Source organism: Eschrichtius robustus, chromosome 15 (assembly GCF_028021215.1).
Source record: "Eschrichtius robustus isolate mEscRob2 chromosome 15, mEscRob2.pri, whole genome shotgun sequence".
NCBI lineage: Eukaryota > Metazoa > Chordata > Mammalia > Artiodactyla > Eschrichtiidae > Eschrichtius > Eschrichtius robustus.
Genome location: NC_090838.1, coordinates 23,551,664 through 23,573,983, shown reverse-complemented (window position 1 = coordinate 23,573,983; position 22,320 = coordinate 23,551,664). Strand labels below are relative to the sequence as shown.

At 46.2% G+C, this 22,320-nt stretch overlaps 1 protein-coding gene across 1 annotated transcript in view; it reads left to right on the top strand.

Annotated features, from left to right (window-relative positions):
- ALK (ALK receptor tyrosine kinase) overlaps positions 1-22,320 on the top strand; it is a 730,695-nt gene that overhangs the window by 392,117 nt on the left and 316,258 nt on the right. Inside the window, exon 5 of the mRNA XM_068564150.1 lies at positions 7,962-8,163. Within this exon, the coding sequence (XP_068420251.1) occupies positions 7,962-8,163 (202 nt within the window). The remainder of the gene's footprint in view (positions 1-7,961; positions 8,164-22,320) is intronic.

Below are 22,320 nucleotides of genomic sequence, written 5' to 3'. Positions count from 1 at the left end.
GAACTGTGTGTGATTTATTGAGATGGAAATCTGTCCATTCATGCATTTGTTTATTTGTGTTCTCATGCAAAGAATATGATTAAGAGCCTTATGGCTCAGGATGGTGGACTGAGCACACATTTGTCTTCTTCTCTCCTGCAGTCCCACTAAAGCAATAATAAGGGATTCAACAGAGGAATAAATCCTGAATAGCAAACAGAACAGGAAGGGAACCGTGAGTGAATTCTAGAGCACAAAGAGGAGATGGAAGCTGTTGATGGAGGAAATAAAGTGACCAAAGCTGAGAAAATGCTCCCTTTAGAGCAGAGGAGGGAGCCCATCTGCTGGGAGGCACCACGAGTACTGATAAGGGATCCTCTGAAGTAAAGGTGAGAGTCAGGAGGAAGAATGAGATTCCTCTGTGGTGTGGTTAACCCATATTGTCTCTGCCCCCTTTTAACCCCATTTTCCCAGATGAAAACATAGCAGGATGCTTAACCATGAGGGAGAGAAACAGGGGGCTCTTCTCTAAAAATTCAAGTGGACTAGGGGAACTAGGGCTGCTAGTGGGAGTGTTCATGGTTCATGCAGAGCGTGACTGGTCCATGATGCTGGAGTTGGGGACCGGGCACTGCAGGGTGGCCGGCCCCCCACCAGCCATCAGGCCAATTCTGACATGGAGAGCAAGCACTGACTATGTGCAGAGAAGTTTCTATCCGCGCTCCTAGTTTCTCCTGTTTCTATATGAGGGGCTGATCCAGGACCACCTTACATATGATAGCCCAGAAACATGAAAAAGAAACAGCAACAAAAAAAATTGACTCCAGAGAAAACAAAGATAAATTAGGTAATAGAAGTTAACTTGAGAGATAAATCTCTTCAGAAAGATTTAAGACTGAGAAGAGGGGAATGAAAATATCAGAGAAATAATAGAACAAATTTACCAGAGATGAAAGAAATGTGTTTTCTGATTGAAAGAGCCCACCAAATGCTACCGCAGAATTTTTATAGAGATCCATTCCTAGATCCATTGTATTGAAATTTCAGCACCTCCATGTTAAAGAAAGATCCTGAAGGCTTCCAAAGGGGGGGGGGGGTGGTGGGGAAAGCAGGTTGACTACAAAGAAATTAACAGTAAAACCAGCCTCAGACTTCACCTCAGTCACACAGTTGCTAGACAACACTAAAGCTAGGCCTTCAAATTTCTGAAGCAAAATATCTGATCTATAAACTATAGCCAGAAAATCTATTAACCAAGTATGAAAACAAAATAAAAATATTGCAGATATTCAAAGATTCGCCAAGAAGCTTTCCCCTGAGGAAATTTCCTGAGGATGGTGGGACTAATGGAAGAGCTCTAGTGAAAATGAATTCCAGAATAATAGCTGTACTGGAGGCCCAGAAAGCAACTGGTACAAATTAAAAACAGGGTGTCAATGTCTTCAAGAAGAAGGGAGAGATTTTTCAAGGAATGTGTAGAAGTGCTAGCGATGTGGTGCAAAAGGCAAATAGAAAATAAATAAAAGAGAAAAGCAGTTAGAAATTTCTGAAAAAACAAAGTGCACAAGAGACTCCTGATTCAAATAAATATAAGGCAAATTATAATGTGCCACAATTTTGACAAGTGATGATGTAAGACAGAGAGAGAGAGAGAGAGAGAATGAATTTTCATTTACTCTTGATGTTAGAAACATTCTCTGTGGAGTGGGATGCATTACTGGACCCATAAAGACGTTTATAAATATAACCATTGTTCACTGCAGTGAAAAAAATATATATATATAGTTTTCAGTATAAAAGCTCTGTTAATTGATTTTCAACATTTAGCATCAACCTATAAACAAAACACAAGAATTAATCATTCTTACACAAACCTGACAATATAGAGGAAAACATAGCTGCCTTGGGAGGTGGACGTGGAAAAATGCAGAAGAGCAGGAAGACTAATAGCATTATCTTCCAGGGAGGAGAGTCAGGTGATACTGTCTAAAGCTGATGGAACAAGTGATAAATTTGCCATGAAGAGTTAAAAAGGAAAGTAATAAAAAAGTAAAAAGGGATTAAAAAATAAAGAATTAGAAGGGAGATAGTATCGTTTTTTTTTTTTACTGTACCATCAATGTTAAGGAGCCAAAATTGTTGCACCAACAAATAACTCTGTGATCATAATATCTAGAATCATGAAGGCAGCTGCCAAAAGAAATTAGAAGTCCTTAAAAATATTTTTGGGACTTGGTGAGAGGAGCAGGATTTGGGGATAGTTTTTTTTTTTTTTAATTATTATTATGAGCTACTCTGAACTATTTGACTCCTCACCATATGTATAAATTACTTTCATTTTTAAAGTCATTGAGTGCCTGCCATATGGCAAGCATTGTGTTAAATACGAGACATTTAGAGATGGTACCAGCCTTATAGCATCAGCATCTACAGAAACAAATGATGCTAGGACAAGAGCCCTTCCCAGGGAGGCATTCATGTGAATTGGAAGAGAGGAAGCAGGGCAGGGAATCACAGTTTACAGAATATTTGGCCAGTTGATTGAAACTGTTGGCATAGAAGCCTCAGAGAGGTGAATTAGGAGAAGAAGTCTTTAGGACTTAGGAGCTTGGAGGTTTGACATGTTTCCTTTAGATTAATAATATTCTAGGCAGGCAGATAGAATTACTGACATTTTGGAGCTCTAAGCGTCCTCAGAGAGACTCTATCCAACCTTTTCATTTTACAAACAAAGGAACCTTGGTAGTGGCAGAGCCAGGGCTCAAATTCAGTCCTTCTGATTCCAAGTTTAGTGATAGATAAAAGGAGCTCCAGACTGAGACACCCCTCAAAGCTGGAAATCCAACATTCCTCACATACCTACTACGGGCCAGGCACTGTACTGGCCACTCCATGCATGTAGTTTAATTTAATCTCCACGACAGCCATATGAGGGCGGCTATACCCATGTTAAATCTGAGCAAACTAAGGCTTAAAGAGTTTAAATAATTTGTCTAAAGCCTAGAACTGGATAGAGATAGAGCCTGAATATGAAAGAGTCTGTCTGATCTCAATATTCATGCCCCTTGGTTTCTGGCTCATAATTTGAGCCCTGCTGGCTGGGATAAGAGCAACACATCCCTATGCCGGTGACCAGAGGTAAAAATAATAACCACTTCGTATTTAATCATTGAACACATCAACACAATCCAATAATAAGGAAACCATGATTGTGGCACCGTGTAAGCAGGGCTCTTTGATCTGCCTCTCCACCCCGCCACGGCCCACACTGGGGGAAGGTCTGTGAGCTGCCAGGCCATCCTTCTTAATTAGAAGGGACCCCAGGAGCCTTCCCATAGCCCCAAGCTATTCTGAACAAAATAAACAGGAAACGGGGAAAGAGGGAGAGGAGAGAGAAATTCTCACTGACTTTAAAAGAGTTATACTGACGATATCCCAAGGAGCTTATGAAATGTATTTTTTCCTTTTATTTTCTTTTCTGGAGGTAGAGGAAAGCTGCTGATGAAGAGATAGCTCTCAACTATGGAGTTTCATTGAGAGTGAAAATACTTTAAGCTCAGTCCCTTATTGATAGTCCAGTTGCACAAAATAAAATTCATATAAACATTATCTCACATATTAGAACTGGAAAAGTAATCCATCTTCCAGTCAACTTTGAAAGAGTCTCATTATTGAGGTACTGAATCACAAGGACAGAATTTAAATGTGTTTCCACACCCAGGAGGGAGGAACGGTGGTACAGGATGAGCCCCAAAGCCCCAGCAACTTCAGCTTGATTTGCTCCTGCTGGGAACTTGAGTTTCACACGGGTGCGTGTGTGTGTGCGTTCGTGCACACGCGCACGCACAAGCACACTTGCATGTAATCTTTCTGAGAAAAAGGGAAGCACCTCCTTTATTTTGCCCACATTCTTTCTTTTAGTAGCTAAAAAAACTGATTTCAATCCAACTTTCCACCAACTAAAAATACCAGAGTAGGGTCTCAGACCAAGACACAATTGTTGCTCCCTAATATGTGGCATGTGTGGCTTCATCTTAACCCCGAATGCACCCCCAATGTGTCTGCAGCAAGACTCTGCCCCCAGAGATGCTTCCAGGGCTCTCACTTGCTCTGAAAAGGTATACGCTAGCCTAGAGTTAGAAGCCCTGGTAGAGTCCCAAAGTCTGTCCCTCACATAGCACCTTTGCTTACAAAGGTAACATACTAAACACATCACATTTGCCTTTAGTCTCGTCCTTGCCTAGTGTGAACTGGTGGTAGAGGATGAGGTTGGGTCAGTTTTGATCCCTCCTGCCCCCACCATACCAAATTAATCTTCCTGAAGCACCAACCTGATGATGTCCCTATCCCGCTCAAAAACCGTTTCTGGCTCCCTCTTATCCACAAAGTAAAGTTGAACATCTTTAGCCGGGAATGAAATGTTCTCTGTGGTCTGGTCCACACTCACTGCCCTTCCTTATTTCCCAGCCTTCTCTTCACGTGCGCCACTCTGCAGCCAAATGCCACTACACATTTTCTACATTTCTGCCTTGACTCCTCTTCCTCTCAACTCTTGCACAACTGTTTCTGCCAATATCCTTGTTTTTCTCTCCCTTTAAGACCTAGTTCAAAGGTCATCTTCTTTATGAGTCTTCCCAACTGAACCTAATGTCTCTTTCGTGGAGCCTCCCCAAGTGCTTTATCTCCATGTGTCTTATGACTCTATAACCTCTACTTTTGATTAAAGTTAGTGCAGACATCTCATCACCCCTACGGGACCTCGAGTTCCTTGAAAGCCAGAACTGTGTCTGGCTCATGTCTGTGTCCCCAGGGCAGAGCCAGTGGTTGGATGTTTGCTCAAAGCAGGCATCCAGTAAATGAAATATGAGGGCAGAAAGGAGTAAGGAAGCCAGTGAACAAATGGATTTGGTCCAGTACCCATCTGCCCGTCTTTCTCTCTTCCCATCCGTCTGGGCTCCTGAGATATACAACTTGCCCGCAAGGCACCCTGGTCATATTTTAGGATAAAGAATACAGTGGGACAATGAGAAAGATACAAGGGAAAGAGCACTGGTTAGGAGTCCAGAGACGTGGAGTCTGGTCGGTCTCTGGACTTTCAAATTAAGACTGGGCAAGTCATTTCCTCATTCTGATCTCCAGTCTGCTTCTCTAGAAAAGCGAAGACATTACATTAGATCATCTTAAAGACCTTTCTTTTTTTGTTTTTTTTCAAAATTATAACTTTAATATCCAGAAATGAGAACTTTATATAAACTCATATAAAGCAGTTAGAATTGGCTGATAGCAGCAAGACTTGACGTGATAGTTGAAACAAGTAGAAAGTTGCTGTTTTAGTTTGTAATAAATCATAGAAAAAGACAGTTTCTAGCACGGGCTCAGCAGTTGTACGTTGTCAGGGTTTGTAAATGTATTAACTTTTTCCATATAGTCACAAGGTGGTTGCTACATATGAGCTGTCACAACCTCATTCAAGGCAGCAAGAAGGAAAAAGTGGTGGCAGTGACACCATCCCTTCTGTAAAGAAAGGAAACTCTTCCCAAGACACGGCCAGTGGATCTCTGCTTACAAAACTCCTTGTTCAAAGCCAAGTTCACTCTTAACTGAAATGAAGGCTTGAGACATGAACATTTAATCAGACTTATAGTACCCCAGTTGCCAAGAAAGAATAGTGAATTGGATGAGGAGTAGATAACCAAGAACATCAACAGCATTGGTGTAGCCTCTTTATAAAAACAGTTTCACATCAAAGGATGATCCCTGCGGGGATAGAATTATTTAGGAGCACTTTTTAAAAAGTAACTAAAGGCAACCCCAATCTAAATAGTATCAGGAGCAATAGTTTACCTTATTAGAGACAAATTCTGGAAAGGCCCATAAGTTTAAATGAGTCATATTCCTACCTGAAACACTGAATTTGTTAATATGCATTTGTTTGTCTTAATTTACTTTGTTTGAATAATGTTTATATAACTTCTGTGTTTTCAAGGCAAAACTGGGATAGAGGAGGACGAAAACATTTAAAAGTACCTCCAACTCCTTCTGGTCCCATTTCCTATTTTCATCTATTAAGAATCCCACATAGTTTTCACTATTTAAAGTCCTTTCTAATTCTGAGTCTTTAATTCTAATTCCTTTCTTTTACCTCTGTGCCTGTGACAAGAATGTCTCCCCCATGGTAAAACAGGATAATAATATAGGTTATTTACTGAGGGTTGTAGAGCACTTTTCAAAGGCCCATAGGCCATGCTGAAACTTCCCAATAATTACAGAGGGTTCAGTTTCCAGTACTGACCCAAGTCCGTGATTCAACTCGGAAACAGTCTTGTGCTGACCTCATCCTGATTGTAACTAGAAGTCATATTTATCAACTTCCAGAATATTGCAGCTCTCCAAATTCCTGACACAACATGTGTCCTTGGCAACGCTTTGCTTCTGGTAAGAATCCCCTTCTTTCATCTGCATCGTTCTTTGTTGTAGGCTGCTAGTTCCTTTGCCTACTCGGTAAATTGGGTTATCTGCAGAAGGAGACTAATTCGAAGCGCTGGGGGGTGATTAAAGAAGGCTGAGCACCTGTTAGCTGGTTTCTACAGGAGTTGGGGATCTAGTGGGACTAGGCTTTCGCTGCAAAAGGAGCAGCAGCATCTAAAGGTCCAAAACTTCAATGCAGAGTGTAGCAAGTAAAATTAATGCATCAGAAGGAATACCAGGAACAATAAAATGGTGCCTGCTTTTATGCTGACAGTAATCCCCATGAATACAAGGTTCTTGTAGGTCTCTTGGACTGTGCTACTGGAATTAGGGTTGGCTTGCCCCAGAGGGAAACTCTACAGGCATGGCGCCAGGAGGGATTTGTAGGGCCCTCTTTGCAGAGACCAGTTGCAAATACATATGATTCATAGACTCAGGAGCTGAAATGAATCTTAAGAGATTACTGACTTCAGCCAACCCTTCCCACCCCATTTTATAAATGGGGAAACTGAAACCAGAGAAAGTTAATGCTTTGCCCAAGATCACTTAGCTAGAAAGCAAAGGAGTGGGAGCCATGATCTTAGCTACATAATAAGTGACCCAAATAAGCCACCCACCTCTCAGAGAAAACCTTGAACTGGTCATAACTATTTGGGAGCCTAGAGCCAACCCATACATTCCTGGGAAACTCTGAATTGTCCAACAGATGTCACTTGAGTCTGAAGTTGGCTTGAGTGTGGTATGGAGAACTCAGGTCAGCTCTGATTTAAACTGTGACCCATAGCGTGGCCTGAGATACCCCAGAGTGTCCTGGTTTGTGAGGTGTGGAGATATGCTACATGGATGTTTATAGGATGGAACTGATGTCCTGGCTCCACTCTGGGAACGTGTACGGAGGGGGGGACTCTCTTTAGGCTGTCCTCCTCCACCAAGAACATCTTAGCACTTGGGTTGAGTTTCTGACTCTCATCACTCTTTGGGGATTATATAATCTGTCCTAGTCTTCTGTTTCTTATGGGACTTTGTTAACTGTGCCTACTGGCTGGGAAAGAATCTGTGAGTTGTCATTTCTAACTTAGAAGACAGTCGAAATCAAATAATTGATTATTTTATACGGGTGCTTCCTCCCTACCTAAAACTGGGTAATGTGCTCTCCATGCTTACCTCACATAATCCTCACAACCATTGAAGCAGATGTTTTCATTCCCATTTTACAGATGAGGGACCTGAGTCTCAAGAACATAGAGCTAGTAAGTAGGGGAGCTAAGGTGAGAACCTTGATCCGCCTGATGATAAAGCCCACGTCCCAGGTCACCATCCTCTTGACTCAGGCTTTGCTTTTTACAAAGACAACCTAAGAGAGGGGGAAGAGGGCTAGGTGTGTGTAAGGAAGGTGAGAAAGGCCTCCAGCATCGCTGACTCTGAAGCCGTTGGTCTCTAAGTCCCGCCACAGAGCTGATGCTGGGCCTCCCTTCTGGACACACTGCAGAGTCACTTTCCCTGTCTCTTGGCAGGCGCCTTCCTCCTCCTCAACACGTCGATGACCTCCAAGCACACCATCCTGAGTCCATGGATGAGGAGCAGCAGCGAGCACTGCAGGCTGGCCGTCTCGGTGCACAGGCACCTGCAGCCCTCCGGGAGGTACGTCGCCCAGCTGCTGCCCCACAATGAGGCTGGAAGAGAGATCCCCCTGGTACCCACTCCAGGAAAGCATGGGTAAGTCCTTCCCCATGTCCAAAATCCATTATGTAAATGGAGGTTTGGCTTTTGGCTACAAATTTCCAGAACACCCTGGAAATTTGACATCTACTTAATTGACATCTATTTAAAACTCACAATCGTCCTTTAATGGGTAGGGTCCGGACTGAGCCATTACTGCTAATATTCCCTGCATGGTGTCTTGGGCACTGATCTGTGGGGTCCTCTGGCTGCCCAGGCTGACGGTCCTTCCAGAGGCCAGAGGACCAGCTGGCAGAGTGGACATTTAATGAGTGGGTATTAAAGATATTCGTTTCCCAAAGTCCAGATGGAGCCAAGAAGGAAACAGCCAAGGGGAGTGTTAAAAGGCCAATATGAAAGTAATTTAATATGCTGGAAACTGGGTTTTACCAGAAGAAATTTGGCAGGCAGGGAAAGAGCAAACAATTGTGGCTGCCCAAGCAGGTCCTACAGCAGTGTGGGACACCACAGCAGAATAGGTCAGGGATGCCACACGGTATCAGTTCAGGAGAGGAACAAGATTTGTTCTAGAACCTCTAAGGCTTACACAACATTGAAGTCATACCCAATACCCATGTCAGTGAACTTAAGCTTCCTGGACACACTCACATGCTTCCTCAGTGACCCATCAGGCCTCTAGAAATAGTGACACTGGAAAGCTAACCTGGACAAGGGAATCTCTGTGCCTGCCTTTTTTCTCATTCCATAAGACTTCAGTTTTGAGGGGTCCCTGCTCCGCTAATCAACAAGAGTGAGAGATCCTTCTTTGTGGCGTGTTTGCTAGAGAAAGACCTCAAATTTTTCCCTCTAAGAAAATACGTTTCAGAAAGCCTCCATCTGAACAATGATGTTACCCATCTCCATGGTGTGCTGAGTCAGTGGGGACATCCTGCCTACTGCAATTCCAATAAAGCTATATGGCCTCCTTGCTCATTTCTTGAAAGTCTCCACCCCACTCTTCTGCTACTGGCCCATCTGTATTTATTTGTGTTTCAAAGAACTACAAGCTGCTACAATCCTAGCAGGAATGAAATCTTGGCTTCAAAAAGGTGTTCTCCTCATACCTAAACTCGTAGCTATCTTCTTGCCTCTGAAACGTCTCCTTGGACTGGCTGGGAGGGGCCCAGCCACCAACTGGGTCTGTTCACCAGAAATCAGGAATGTCGGGTGTGTGAGCTGCCCTCTGTTAGGGATGAGCCATCTTCTGATGGCGAACCCTTCCTCCAGCATAGCCTCCTTTTCTTGTGAGAAGCCCCAGATGGCAAGGTCTCCCATCCATGGGTGGGGATGGCGGTGGCCTCGGCTGCAGTGCCATCCTGTATGTGTTTGCCCAGCCCCATGAGCTGTTTGTTTTGACTTCCGCTCAACATTCCTGCCCCACCAAGCCTGGCAGAGACCAGAGAGTGCTGCCTGGGGCTGCTGGGACTTCAGGCAATCAATCTGTTGAGGTGCTAGGTAGCGGGTAGGGAGACATTGATGTCACAGGTGGACATGGAGTTTGGGGTCTCCCTGAAATGCAGGCTGAGAATGTGCATGTGTGTGAGGGGACAAGTGCTGCAGGATTTCAGCACTTCCTAAGTAGCAGGGCCTGGTCCCTGTCTAGCATCCTCAGGAAAACGGTAGCTCCTCGGTGTGACGGGCCATGGGGGCTTGCTAAGAGCTTTCCCCTCTTTTATTTTTTTAAATTTACTTATTTTTGGCTGTGTTGGGTCTTCGTTTCTGTGCAAGGGCTTTCTCTAGTTGTGGCAAGCGGGGGCCACTCTTCTTCGCGGTGCACGTCCCGTCTCACTGCCGCGGCCTCTTTTGTTGCAGAGCACAGGCTCCAGATGCGCAGGCTCGGTAGTTGTGGCTCACGGGCGCAGTTGCTCCGCGGCATGTGGGATCCTCCCAGACCAGGGCTTGAACCCGTGTCCCCTGCATTGGCAGGCGGACTCCCAACCACTGCGCCACCAGGGAAGCCCCTCCCCTCTTTATCTTCCTGTGCTCATAACTACCAACTGAGTGAGTTCCCATTAACAAACAGGAAAACTGAGGCAGAGAGAGGAGGTAGGCAGCCTATTTATAGTTGCCTTAACTGGACCCCAGATCTCCCCTTTCCTCATTTGGGCTGTTTTTGGGAAACCCATCGCCTCTCAGCAGGAATTCAGGGGGTAAAGGATGGGGTTGGGAAAGAGGAAATGGAAGATGAAGGAACCTTGCAAAAAGAGCTGATCTAGATTCTCTGAAGAGCCGGGGAGCATGTGATGGCAGCCTTTCCTCCACATGTGGTGGCAACAAGGAGACCAAGACTGCGCAGTGCAGGAGGCTGTGAGCTTCCCCTGAGGCTGCCCTGGCTGCCAGGCTCCGTGTCCACCCTGCTGGCCAATGCATTTTCTTCCCAGCATGACTGTTCCGTCACCAGGATCGGTCTGCCCCCTGGAGGGTGGGAGCTGAGGCAGGAGAAAGGGAGCAGGGGTGCTGGGCAAGCCCATTGACCTGATGGCTTTGCTAGGGCTGCCCCTACATCTTCAGGGTCTTTGCCTCAGGCCAGGCTCCGTGCGTCTTGTGCCGAGATGTTCTCCCCTCGCCCTGGCAGGGCCATCGTGGAGTCTGGTGATGAGCAAGAGTGATTCCAGTTTAACTTAAAGATGCCTGAGCTAGCCTCCCCACTAACAAGGTCAGCGTGGTGAGGGTGCAAGTGGGCAGCTGAAGACCCGTAGACTGCTTTGCTGCGTGGAGGAGCTCTGCTGCCCGGGCCTGGCAAGCTGCAGGTCACAGGCACTTGTCCAGCAACTCAGAGAGCTCTGGCTATTCATGTCGGCTTGGATCTGAGTTGCTCAGCCTCGGTACTATTGACATCTAGGGCCAGACAATTCTTTTTGTGGGCACTGTACTGAGCGTGGTCCTCGGCTTCCCAGGCCTCTACCCACTAGATGCCAGTAGCACCTCCCCTGGTTGTGACAACAAAAATGTTTCCAGACATTGCCAGATGTTTTCTGGGGAGCAAAATTGCCCCACTGAGACCACTGAAATAAATAGAGCATTTTAGAGCGGGGAGGAGCCCTGGGATTTACCTGGTTCAACGGTGTCAGTTCACAGGTGTGGGAACTAAGGCCAGGAGAGGTCAGGGACTTGCTCCCTGTCACATGATGAGTGTCAGTGTTGGGAGGCAAGTGTCTTGAGCCCTACACTCATGTGTATGTGCCAGCCACTGTACCAGGTACTGGGTTTCACAGACACATAAGGCCCATCCCTACCCTATAACAATAATACCCTATGACCATAGTAATTGTTATTACCATTACAATAGTAATAACTATTGTTAACACGAATTACCCACTTCCTAGATGTGCTAGCCAATCACTGCTGTGCACTTTACATGCCTTTTCTTATTTAATACTCAACAACACAATGAAGCAGGTACTGTTATTATCTTCCATTTCACAGATGAAGAAATCCAGTGAAGCCAAATAACTTGCCCAAGGTCACTGGCTAGACAGGGAGGAGGGGGTCTGAACCTAACCAGCCTGACATCAGACTATTTTTACCCATTGCTGGAAGAGCTCAACTGGACCACAGTAGTGCAGCAGAAAAATTATTATGCTCTTGAGTCTAAGTCCTATTTCACTATTCAATCGTCAGTTCAATGAACAATCATTTATTGGGTATTTTGTATTCGTTAGGACCATAGAGGTGATAAGGATACAGAAGGCCAGCCTTTGATGGTTCATGAAAGGATATTCCATGAATGAGCTCTATGACCTGAGGCAAATTCCATCCCCACCTAAGCCTTGGTTTCCCCATCTGTAAAGTGGGGATGATGATGCTGGCCCAGCTCACACGGTCATGTGGGGTCATGTGGGGTCAGGTGGGGTCAGTGCAGTTAAGGATGTGAAGGGTTTTGCACACTCTGAGCAGGATGCAAATGTAAGAGGCCATTACTTAATACCCTCATCTGCTCTGCTCTGCTCTGCTTACAATTGGGGATCACAAAGGATTGAGACTCGTCTGCTCTCTGATTATGGAGTCAGTGTCAGACTCAAGAATCTGTTGGTTTTGAGGTCCTTGGCAGTTTGCTCCGCTGGAAGCTCATCCCTTTAATATCAGAGATGACCCCAGCAGCCCAGTGATCAGCGTGGCGAGGGGGACGTGGTGAAATCTTGGCGGTGATAAGAGTGGTGACTACAGATGGCTTCCTCTCAGCGCAGAACATGGTGGTGCGGGGACCACTACTGGGAAAACAACATTCGGCATTTGCAGTGACAAGGAAGGAAGTTGTCACAGCAAAGTCAGCTGCGGAGAGCCTGACTCAGAGGGAAGACAAGTCAGAGGCCACCAAGTCCCCAGGAAACCGCTAAGTCGTGAGCACTCGGTGCAGCCGCCTGCGTGGAGGCACTGGAGGCTGGGGAGGCTGCTGGGGAACCCCAGCACTGCCCCCCGCCTCATCACCTGGAAGGCCGCAGCAGCGTGCGTGACATCGAAATGATTCAGAGCGCGAGCGCCTCAGTCTGCCAAGGCGGCCTGGCTTGGCCCGGGGCCTCCCAGGGGACAGCCGACGACGCGTGCCTGGCCTGCTCATCTGCCTGGCCAGAACGGCCACAGAAGCAAGGAAGCAGAGAAATGGGCTGTCAGACAGCCAGCCCCGCTGGCCACAGAATCCAGCAGGCGGAGGACATCTTAACTCTGAATTAGAGGCCACGAAGTTCCATGAATTGAATGAATACAAGAATGCCTATTTAATATGATGAGTCGTGAAATGGCATGAGGAAGATGGCTCACATTGTGCCCAACTGTAGTAGATACTTAATACATGCTAGATCCTTCTCAGTTCATAATTCATTTAACTCCCATGGATGGAGCGCCACCGTGTAATAGGTGCTAGGAACACACAGCCGGAGATGACACAGGCACGGCTTTCAAGGAGCATCCAGTCCAGTAAGGGAGAAACAAGTAAAAACATCTGCTTATGCAGATGTTTTTAAATTAGGGCCCAGAAATCTTAAGAGGCTGAGCTAAGATCACTGGCCAATAAAGCCAGCACAGGCAGCCCAGCTCCTGCTTCTGCCTCCGGCACGTCCCTGCCTTTCAGCTGAAAGCTGTTTTAGAAAGAGCAGTCGGCAGCAGTTGGCAGTGTGAAATCGGTGCCTTCCTGGACGCAAGAACACAAGCACAAGGGTTGGCGGTGTCTGTCTCAGGCTGTAAGAGCGACTCTCCAAGCCTCCGTCCAGGACATCGTCACGAGTCTTCCTTCCTCTTCACGCACACAGTTTCTCCTGCAGCCTCGGGTGTCTGGGGACTTTATTACGTGTGACCAGAACTACACAGTGTGTGGAGGGAAGAATTAGACACTGAGGGGATAGAAGTTGCCAATCTTTTGAATGACTAATGCTTGAAAAGATGTTTTAAACCTAAAGGATTTGGTGATACCCGGGCTTGAGCCAAGATAAGCGATCAGGGCCTTTTCATAGCACGAACAAGGCTCATTCCGGTGGGTAGCAGAGAAACAAGATTCTTCATGGCATGAAGCTTCACCTTTCTGTGGGAGCTTAACCCCTACACTCAGAGGAGACTTGAGTTCCATCTGTCCAGTTGATTTCCTGTTGTGAGAAGCCAGGCCTAGAGGCCTGATGAGGTATGATGAAGGTCAAAGTGCAGGCTCCTGGCAAAGCCAGGACTCACACCCATGTTGGACCCCAGAGCCCAGCCCTCCTGTGCTCTCGTTTGTCTCCCAGCTGAATAGTTGCATCAAGAAATTCTCAAATTCATTGCCCTTAGATTAAAAACTGCAGCTCCCTGCCCAGGTGAAGAAAAACCCATGTCCGTGCTGTGTACCCACACAGCTGCCATGTTTCTTTAAACCAGTCAGTTCTGACCAAAGAGCCCAGCTTTAAAACCAGAAACGATCCTAATGGGAGACCCGCCGAAGTAATTCAACCCAAAGCGATATTGATTCGTGGGCGTCAGGAAGTGTGCTGTCAGTCGGGGCTCCACCGCTCATTTGCAGTGTGGTCATAGAACAATCAAAGCTCTTCCCCGCCTCAGCTTCTTACCTCCTGAAGTGGAGATTCCAGTGCCCCCGCCCCTTCCTCCATCCTGCGACGCCAACACGCCACCTCAGGTTGCCACTCAGGATGGAAGAGCGGGAAATGCTAGACTCCGCTCTACGTACGGGTCCCCCAGTCTGGCACACAGGACAGTTACCCACTACTGACCCACAGAGACCTCCCACCGCTAATGTACAGAACCCTGGATTTTCCTATAAACAGACCGGTTGGTCTCAGCAGGCTGAGTGAGGGACAGGCTCAGGGTAGGGCAACGTGGAAACATGACGCAGGGCATTTGCTTCTGAAAAGATGCCTGACTGCCTTTGCCAGGCTGTGCTAGGTTTAACTTCAGTCAGCCCAGGGCACTGTGGCAGGTCTGGCCAGCGTGGGGATATCAGAGACCTGTGGCATTCAGCATCCCCGGCCAAAGTTCTCCTCACATACTGATAACAGGATAAACGCGATCAGGAATTTAAAAAGGTGATCATTTATTGAAATTGATGCCCTTGAGTGGCAGTGTCACAATGCTTTAATTTCAGGCCCAGCTTCTTCTCACTTTCAAAGTCATTCGTAGTGTCAGCTTCTCCCTTTTCCCCTTGGTCTGAATAACACACTAATAAATATACAATAAGGGCTTTAATGTCCGGGTGATTTACACTAAAAAGAGAGAGCCATTCAAAGGCTTTAAAGATGATTTTTAAAAGCCTTAAAACTCACACCTAGGCTTGTCAGGGGCATATTTCCCGGACACCCTGTCACGGGAACAGTCGTGCAGCCGGGAGCTCTCTGAGCAGAGGCGGTCGTGAGATTCCAGTCCTAAGTGTGTGGAGAGGTAGGCCCAACACACAGTGTGGGCTTGGGCAAGTCTCTGAGTCTCTGGGCCTCAGCTTTCCTATCTGTATAATGGTAATAATCGAACCACCTCATAGGGCGGTTGTGAAGTTAAATTAGATAATGCAGAGTGGGTGTTCCCCTCGCCCCCTCCCAGCTGCCCCTCTCAGGGCTCCTGGGCCAGCCTTCCTCCAGGCTGCTCAGGGTTGTAAGGGAGTGGGTGTAAGAAGGGCCAAGGTTAGCAATTTCATACCCCTCGGAAAGATCTAGGTTGCACCCCAAAGTTCCAGTCCCACTGGCTGTGCCTGGATGTATCGTATTTCTCACCCCTTTGAGTAGTAATATTGAAACAGTGATTAAATTCTAGTCTTCTCTAGCACGTGGACTTTAAGCCATCGAGATGGTAGGTCTCAAGATTTGGGGGTACAAATCAGAACCACACAGTTTACAAAATTCATACCGCTGAATTCCCTCCCAGTTGATTCTGATTTTATTAGTCTTAGGAAGGGGCATGAGCATAAGAATTTTTAGAACGTGCCACCGGGATTCTGATGTGCATCAAAAATTAAGAATGACGGCTAATATCTCAGTTTGACTTGCTTGATCACATAAGCGGGTAGCTTTCTATAGCTATCTACTAAACACGACGGAGAAAAGTTAAAAAGAAAGCTTGGAGAGGAGAGATGGACTTGTGTACAGGGTGGAGAGTCATTTCTCTCTCCCTTATGGGTAGACATGCTAGTGACAAGGCTATCCAAGCCTGGCCTGATCCTGCCTGCTGTGTAGCCCCCAAGCTGGGGTAGCTGGGTGTATCCCAGGTCATGGATGGGACTGGTCTCCTCTGGTTGGTCTTCTCAGAACACGTCTGTTATTCTTTCTCCAAAAGGACTGTGGCTTTCAAGGCCATGGAGACTGAGAAGAATACACAGTGGACTAGAGAGAGCCTGACCTTTTAGAGTCAGAGGGAGTCTCCATCCCATCTATCCATCCATGCATTTATCCATCCATCCATCTATCCATCCATCCATCCATCCACTATTCACCCGCCCTCTACCATGCATCTTGTTCTTCAGAATGCCATATATTGTCTCTCATCTAGTTCCCAGGTTAACAGCAGGGCCATGGCACTCTTTTCTGTTCTTAGGAGGTAGACACTATGTTGTCAATATTCACAGTAAATATCTGTACAGTGCATGTTCAGGGTACCAGGTACATCAACAACCATCGACTCATTTCATCTTCACTGCAGTCTATGTCGTATATATTATTATCCTCATTTTACAGATGAGTAAACTGAATCTCAGAGAGGTTCAGTGACTTGTCCATAGTCATGGGTAACACACAGGGGAACACAGATCTTCTGTGTCTTTTTTAAATCTCATGTTATTTCCCCAAGGAAGCCTTGTAGTTGAACCCTTGTAGCACACCTGGCTCTGAGGAAATTAAGACCTGCTCTCAACCAGTCAGGAAAAGCTCATCTGATATTTGGTCATCTAGTTCTGGGCCACGCGCCTTGAAGCTAGAGTCCTTGGTTTGTACATCTTCTTATTCTTCACAGTGCCTGGCACGGCATCTAGCACATAGAGGGTGTTCTGTGTTAGGTGAACGGACACCAGATCAGTTTACAATAGTTCTGCGATGCAAGTTTTCTTAAAGCTAAGCTCTGAAAATTAAAAGTTCAGTCCGAGATCAGAGAAGAGTCTCCAATCAGTGAAAAGATAAAAAGTACTTCTCCCCACCCTCTGCCCACGCCCAGGGATAGATGTGTGATTCTCCCTGGGGCTCAGGAAGTAGCTGTCAGAGTATACCTCAACTGTGAAGGTTGCCACTAAGTACAAAGGACAATTCCTTTCCTGGCAGGTACAACTTTTACTCACGATTGCTTTCATTGATGGGCGTCAAGAAAAAAAACAGAAAAGACCATCGGCTTCTGCCAGTTTTGACCTTCGAGATTTGACAGCCCAAGGCTTGTAGTGGGGCTCTTTTGAGCTGGTTGCCTTCATTTTCCCACTGTGCCCTGAATATTTGATGGATTGAACACTAGGAAGATGAGAGAATTGTGAATACCTGTAAACCCCTCGGCTTGTCAAAATGGCATTCTGGCAAATCCCATAATGATAAATATATGTTATATGCAAAGAGAAGTCAAAATGCATAAAAACAATCACTTCTCATCTCAGGAGTGCTTACTGAGCTTCACCATTTCCCAGTGGGGAGGGAGACATTAAGAATAGGTGGAAGAATTAGGCGATACACCACTGGTGTCAAGGAATTCACCCATTCATTCTATCATGCGTTCTGTCAACAAACATTTATGAGTCTTACTCTGTCCCAGGCACTGGTTGGACTCTGATGGTTCATACTGCCTTCAAGGGGCTCAGAATGAGGTTTGGTGTTGGACCACATCAGGGACAGTTTCAATGCTGTGATGGGTGTGTGCACAGGCGCCACGGAGGTGCTGGTGACAAGCTGGCACAGAGAAGACAACTGAGCTGGCTCTGATGGGAGAAGGGGAGTGGTCAGGTGGACAAGGAGAGGAAGGCATCCCATACAAAGGGGGCACATACGCCAAGGCCTGGCAGCCTGAGAAAGTAGGTGGTGTGCTGGGGCCGCGTGATCGCTCAGCCACCCTGCCCCATCCAGTCTCTCAGCGTGCCCAGACTCTCAGGCGTTTGTCCCACTGGCTTGTGTGGCAACAGAACCCATCCACTCCCCGCCGAGGCAGTCTCCAGACAGAAAAGTCTCTAGACCCCCACCCCTAGCCCACCTCTTCTTGTAGCAAATATCCTGCTACAAGTGCTCAAAAGACTTCACCCTGGGTCCAGGCACTTTTCATACTTTCTCTTTCCCTCTGGTAGGATCTACCTCCCTGGAGACAGTCCATGTATGCAACTATTTTCTGCTCCAGCACAAGTGGATTTCAGAGTACAGGCTCTTTATGCTTTTTGGCTACTGTTGGCTCTGACCCCAGGACTCTCCTGTCATCTTTCCTTCCTCCCCTCCTTCTCCTTTGCAGGAAGAGTAGCTAAGGCAGGTTATCCCTCATGGATTGCCCTCCACCTCATTCTCTGCCAGAGACCCTTATTCATTCTTCAGCACCCAGTTCACTATCTCCTCTTCTGAGAAGCTCTTTCAGGGTTCCCGGAATGGCATTGGCCCTGCGGCCTGTGATGATCCAGCTGCAGTCCTGGCTCTCCCACTAGTCGCCAGGGATCCAGTGCTCTCTCATGGCTGGCTTCTTCCTAAGTGCCAGCACATCGAGAGCAGAGAAGGAGTGAGGCTGCTGGCAGGGGATGAGCCAGCACCCTGGCAGCCTGAGTAGGGGCTTGCCTCCCTTCCTTCATTCCTCTGAATCTGTATAATAATAATAATAATAATAATAATAATAATAATAATAATAATAATAATGAGGATGAGATGGAAAATTTTAGTCCTTGTTTGGGCTGCTCTAGCAAAATACCACTGATTGGGTGGCTTATAAACAACAGAAGTTTATTTCTTACAGTTCTGGAGTCTGGAGGTCCAAGATCAGGGTGCCAGCAGGAAGAGGGCCCTCTTCCTGGTTCATAGTTAGTGCCATCTCTCTGTCCTCACACGGTGGAAGGGACAAGGGAGCTCTCTGGAGCCTCTTTTATGAGAGCACTAATCCCATTCATGAGGGCTTCACCCTCATGACCTAATCACGTCCCAAAGGCCCCACTTCCTAACGCTACCACATTGGGGCTTAGATTTCCACATGTGAATTTGGGGCTGGGGGCGGGGAACACATTCAGACCATAGCCAGGAGACAACTGGTGCTTCCTCTGTGGTGCTGGTCATCGTTCTAAGTGTCTTCCATGTGTCATCTCACTTAACATTATGCTTACCACCACTCAACCAGGGAGACACTTTTATTACCTGCATTTTATAGTGGGGAGGAAGCTGAAGCTCAGTGTGGTTAAGTAACTCCCCCAGAGTCACACAGCTAGTACAGCAGGCCGGATTTGAACCCAAGTAGTCCAGCTCCAGAGTCCATGCTCTCAATCACTATGCTATGGGCTTCCTTAGCACCAATAATTAGGAATACATTATCATTTATGTGTGATGATTAACTTTTAATTATTCTTAATAAATGCCCAGCTGCCATATTTTCTATGGTATATATATGTGTATATATATATATAATCCTTCCCATCCAAAATTAAGGGCAAAATTCTAAGGCCTCAGCCCACAGAAGAAACACATTTTGGAGAGCAGGCAGCCCTGAGAACAGGAACTAGAAAGCATTATGCCTGGCCCTGCAGAAGGTCATTCATAGAAAGTCCAACCAGGGAATGTGGCCTCGGATTCCTATTTCCTGAAGTTCTATTCCAATCCTGCTCACCTGCCTGCAGGTATCAGGTCTCTGTCTGTGGTAAGGAGGCAAAAACAGGTGATGGAATCATCAGCTCTTTTAACTGTAGTGGAAAAAGTTTAGGTAACCGGTGCTGACAGCACAGGAGTAAAGAAACACCACAACCTGCACAATCACGCAGGTCAGCCTTGCACTCACTCCAGGCCTCAAAGTAAAGCTCCCTGTTTTTCGTTACCTGGCCTGCTTCTAAGTTTTATTTTTTCCTTTTTGTTTTGTTTATAGTGCCACACTCACATGTCTAGCTAAACTCCTTGCTGTTAGAAGAAGAGATGCATTCTTTTATGGATCAAAGCCTTAGTTAAGAGCTGATCAACCAAGGGATTTCACATTTAAAAGGCTTTACAAAATCTACACACGGATTTGGTGCAATGTCTCTTCCTGAGAGACTCTTACATCACTAAACTCCAAGAGGAGAGTTCCCACTGCTTTCAGATTACTGATAGCTTTCCCTCTGCCAGTGGGTAAGTCTTGTGGTGGCAAGAAAGGGGAGGGCTTGAAAGGAAGGCCACAGCTTTCGAATAGAGCAGACTGAGCCCAGGTGTGAGAACTACCATTGCCAGTGGCTTGGATATTTCTTGAGGCCATTCACCCAAAGGCACCAGGTTACCTGAGTGTCTGGGGCCTTCCTCCACCCACAGGGTAACTTTGCTCAAATGACTGGTGAGCAATGGGCCTCTGAGGAGAGAGTCTGTTTCCTCCCTGGCCCTGCTGCTTGACTCCAATTTTCAGTCCATTTGAAGGAGTGTGAGGGAGAAGCCAGAGCCAAATTGTTATTCTGTGTTGTATTGTTAATTCTGTGGAATGTTCCTTGAAGCCTTTGAGGATGACAACCTCAGTGACTCTTTCTGGGTATTAGGAAGTCCCAAAACGGAGCAAATCAAGACCTTAAGGAGGGAACTGGCAGGTGAATATTGCAGGCTGTTGTTAATCCCTTGCTTCAAACCCTTCAGTAAAACCCTGTCCAACCCAGGCTCAAGTCTGAGGTCATTGGCATGGCACCAACCCTGACCTGGCCGCACCTCTCTTGAGCCTGCCTCACCCCATTCCTTGAGACCCGTACTTCATTTACATCAACTACTTACAGTTGCCCCCAAGTAAAGCAAGTTGTTTCAAGCCCTCTTGTCCCCCTCCACACACACACACCTCCCTGACCACCGCATACAGTCTTTCTCCTCTTTCAAGAATGAATCTCTTAGTTCCTCTTCCATCAAGTCTTTCCTGAGACTCTACACCCACCCCAAGCAGTGTTAATTACACTGTCCTTTGCACCAACTTTTGTTGCCTGTTCCACGTCTCTATTAGAGCTCTCAACACTGTACCACATCTGTTTCTTTACACGTCTTTCTCACCAAGTAGGCTCCCTAAGAATAGGGATGGGCATTATTTATCATTGTATCTCCAGTGCCTAGCACAGTGCCTGACTCACAGTGTATGTTCAAGAAATGTTAACTAGGGACTTCCCTGGCAGTCCAGTGGTGAATACTCCACACTTCCACTGCAGGGGGACGCAGGTTCGATCCCTGGTTGGGGAACTAAGATGCTGCATGGCGCAGCCAGAAAAAAAGAAGAGAAGAAAAAAAAAGAAATGCTGACTAAATGAACAAACTCTCAAATTAATTGGGCCAGGAACTCTTCAAGAACTTGAGATATAATTTTAAGGGGAAAAAAATGCACCTAGAAAGTTCTTGACCAAAATTTTACCTCTATCTTCCACAACAACTTACTTCCTTCTACCCAACCCCAAATACATTGACTGTCCTCAGCCTGTGTCATCTTCATTTGTAGCCTAACCATCCCACACTGCTAAGCAAATGCTGGCATACATTAGCCTCAGAAATAAGTGGTTCCAATGTTTTCTGATTACCCCCCGTGATCCTTTTATCCCTTCCAATTTTCTAAGTAATTTCCTATATATATTTCCTATATATTTTTTCTCTGTTTCCTAATCTTCCACAAGAGACTTCTACTTGGTACTTTTCCCCCAATTTCTCCCTTTCCTTAGTTTACTACTAGTCCTTACATCCCCACTTTAAGTGCACTGGCTCCTGTTGAGTTTTTTATCGTTTCACACAAGCTAGGATGAATTCCAGTTGCATTCTATCCACTGTTCCTTGAATATCCCCTCCATTATCTTGTTTTTCTCTCCCAGGACTACCATTCCTCCCTGACTGCATGGAATTTTATTCATTATTCTATCTCTATCGGATGTTTACCTGCAGGCCTCAGAGAGACTCCTCTGTCTGGAGTTTTCCAGCCTGGTCACTCTCCATAGGGAGCCTCTTGGTGCCCACTGGGTCATCCTCTCAATAGACCTAGATGATTTCCATTTCTAAAAATCCCCATTTGTCTGTCATCTTTCTTGATTAACCTTCTGCCACCTTGCCTAAGTTGTCTAACTGGCCTCTGGGGTGTGGGGAGCCAGTGACAGCAGATTCATTGTGTATGGAATGTGAGCCAGATGAATTTGGTGGCTGACAAAGCCAGAATTCAGATAAAAATAAAAACTCCTGCATTTCAGTGTATGTCCGTGGTCCTTGGGTCCTTGGCCTTCTTCTGTGGCTGCCTCTCCAAGTTCACATTCCCACTTAACCATTTATGCTAAGATGGGTTAAAGGCATAGTCTAGCTAGCAGAACTTGGAAAATATTTCAGTCATAGAATTATCAAGCATTAAAGAAACTTAAAAGTTATTGAATTCATGATACAGCCACTATGGAGAACAGTATGGAGGTTCCTAAAAAAACTAAAAGTAGAACTACCATACGACCCAGCAATCCCACTACTGGGCATGTACCCTGAGAAAACCATAATTCAAAAAGAGTCATGTACCACAATGTTCATTGCAGCTCTATTTACAATAGCCACGACATGGAAGCAACCTAAGTGTCCAGCAACAGATGAATGGATA